Raw genomic sequence first — 2,379 nt, forward strand, 5'->3', positions numbered from 1 at the left:
AGAATCCTGAAAGGATTCTCCTCAGAATCCTGAAAGGATTCTCCTCAGAATCCTGAAAGGATTCTCCTCAGAATCCTGAAAGGATTCTCCACAGAATCCTGAAAGCATTCTCCACAGAATCCTGAAAGGATTCTCCTCAGATTCTTCTCTCTACTGAAATGATCAACACCGCTGCTCTCCTTGCAAATTGCGGGTGAACATTTCTGTCTTGACCAAGGTTTTGACACATCTGTTCAGAATAAAGCTAAACACTTGGCTAAACATTTCTGTCTAGCGGGAGGAGAGATGTCGGGTTAGCAACCGCTTGTTATTTATACCTAGTAGACCATGATATTGCTGTGTGCATTCGAAATGCAAATATCAAATGCGGGAGCACCAAATGCGGTAAGATTTTCTAACAAGTAACCCGATGTCAGTGGGAGCTTTTGAATCCTAGGTTGGCGGTGGTTTTGACTATGGTTACTATGTTGCCTTTGGTAACACTGTTACCGCGTTTGGAGCGCATTTGGGCACCGTTTGCATCTTGAGCCCATCAATCCAAAATGTTCCGCCCGCAAAACCCACCGGAAAAACTTTCCGAGGATCAAATCGAGGAGCTAAAGGAAGCTTTCTCGCTGTTCGACACCAACGGTGACGGGACTATAACCAGCTCCGAGCTGGGCACAGTCCTTCGATCCCTCGGTAAAAATGTATCCGACGCGGAAGTGGAAGAACTGCTCAAGGAAGTCAGCGTCGATCACGAGGGGATGATCCATTTTCCGGACTTTGTCGCCATGATGTCCATTCGGTTGCGGGATTTTAACAGCGAGGACGAACTGAAGGAAGCTTTCCGCATGTTCGACCGCAACGGAGACGGAATGATTTCGGCGGACGAGCTGCGTCTGGCTTTGCAATCGTTCGGCGAGCAGCTGGCCGACGAGGAAATCGAAGAACTGCTCCGGGAGGCGGATATCAACTGCGACGGACAAATAGACTACCAGGAGTTTGTTAAAATGATCACACTGAAATAAAATGGCACAACTTTTCCAATTACCGGTTTAATTTTCAACAGCTTTTTTGCTTCGGACGCGCGCGCCGGGGGAATTGGATTGCTTACTGAGGAGGAAGAAACAAATCCGAATGAAACACTTCGCTTCCATTTCCAGTCGCACACCAGCTGTCGGTCTTCTGAAACGGTGATGGTAGGTTTGCAAGAAAGGAAGAACTTCCTGGGCGCCTTTGAAAAGCTCGGCGCAATATCAAACATTAATTAAATCGATAAGTTGTCCAGTGTGCTCTGGAGGATGTTTTTCGCAGCTGGAGGGTAGTTTTATCTGGGCTCAGTTGGAGCTGGACAGCAACTTTTGCTTTTTGCGTGGAACTTCGATTGCAAAATTAAAAATGGTGTACAATTCGATAAACAGCCATGCGTTCAGAGTTTACATTCATACGAAACAATCTAGATTATACCCTTCAGAGTGCTTCAGCTGCTACCAACATACCAAAATAATTGGTTTCCACTGTATTGATCGAACGCTCTCCAAACGTGATGAATTTACCTGCAAATGAAGAGGAAAGATAAATTAGTTTAATTAAAATTTTCATTTCGCAGCTGATTAACGCTGCGCGTATTATGTTTGAAAAGATGTTTGATAACGCCGCTTCGATTAATTAAATTGTTTCATTTGATTTAACATGCGGACCGAACGTTCCCGAGCAACAACGGTTGTGATGGGGGACAGATGGCTGATTGGACACTAAAGCGTGAATAAAAGCTATGAGCTACGAGCTGGGCATACATGACATTAAGGTTGAAGGATTCGTCATTGACATTATCGTCATCATTGCAATTTCGAAAGCAGTTTTCTCGTTCAAAACTGAAATTTTTGCAGTGAAAAGGTATTCACTGTTTCGTGGGTGGAGAATGAAATGCAGTGAATACATTTTCAATGCAAACATTAAAGTTTTGAGCGAGAAAACTGCTTTCGTATTTTCAATGATGACGATTATTTATTTATTTATTTTGTTTATTTAGGAGCAGGGAAAAGCCCGTTTGAGTAGAGCAATCATGTAAGCTCTTTCTCAAATGGGCGCAAAACCTCCTCATCTTTACTCATCAACAGAAATAATACAATCCAAATGATGAACAAAAAATGACTTAACTTAACATTAACATTAGGGGTATTCACTAAACAGATTAAATTGCTGCGTAAGCCATGATTTTCTGCTTATTTGAAATGTTTCATGATTTTGCGAATGAAATAATCAAAGATTGCCTTGGTGATCGCGACGTTTAGCCAGTTTAAACAGTTTATGCTGTTAAGTGAATCCCCCTATTATAAATTACTTAAACTATTCACACAACCTAATAAACCTAACTAACTAGCACGAAAAACATCA

General features: G+C 42.2%; 1 protein-coding gene across 2 annotated transcripts; it reads left to right on the top strand.

The window, feature by feature from the left end:
- The first annotated feature begins 526 nt into the window (after positions 1 to 526).
- LOC109423953 (calmodulin-like) lies at positions 527 to 1,399 on the top strand. Of its 2 annotated transcripts, XM_062860082.1 has the most exons (2): positions 527 to 982; positions 1,052 to 1,399. In XM_062860082.1, the coding sequence occupies exons 1-2, from the start codon at positions 543 to 545 to the stop codon at positions 1,251 to 1,253; spliced, it is 642 nt and encodes a 213-aa protein (XP_062716066.1). In that variant the 5' UTR covers positions 527 to 542; the 3' UTR covers positions 1,254 to 1,399. The 2 variants fall into 2 exon arrangements, with proteins under 2 accessions (XP_062716066.1, XP_019554568.3); XM_019699023.3 differs by having other exon boundaries at positions 527 to 1,182.
- Positions 1,400 to 2,379: the final 980 nt, after the last annotated feature.

This window comes from Aedes albopictus, chromosome 3 (genome assembly GCF_035046485.1).
Source record: "Aedes albopictus strain Foshan chromosome 3, AalbF5, whole genome shotgun sequence".
Taxonomy (NCBI): Eukaryota; Metazoa; Arthropoda; class Insecta; order Diptera; family Culicidae; genus Aedes; species Aedes albopictus.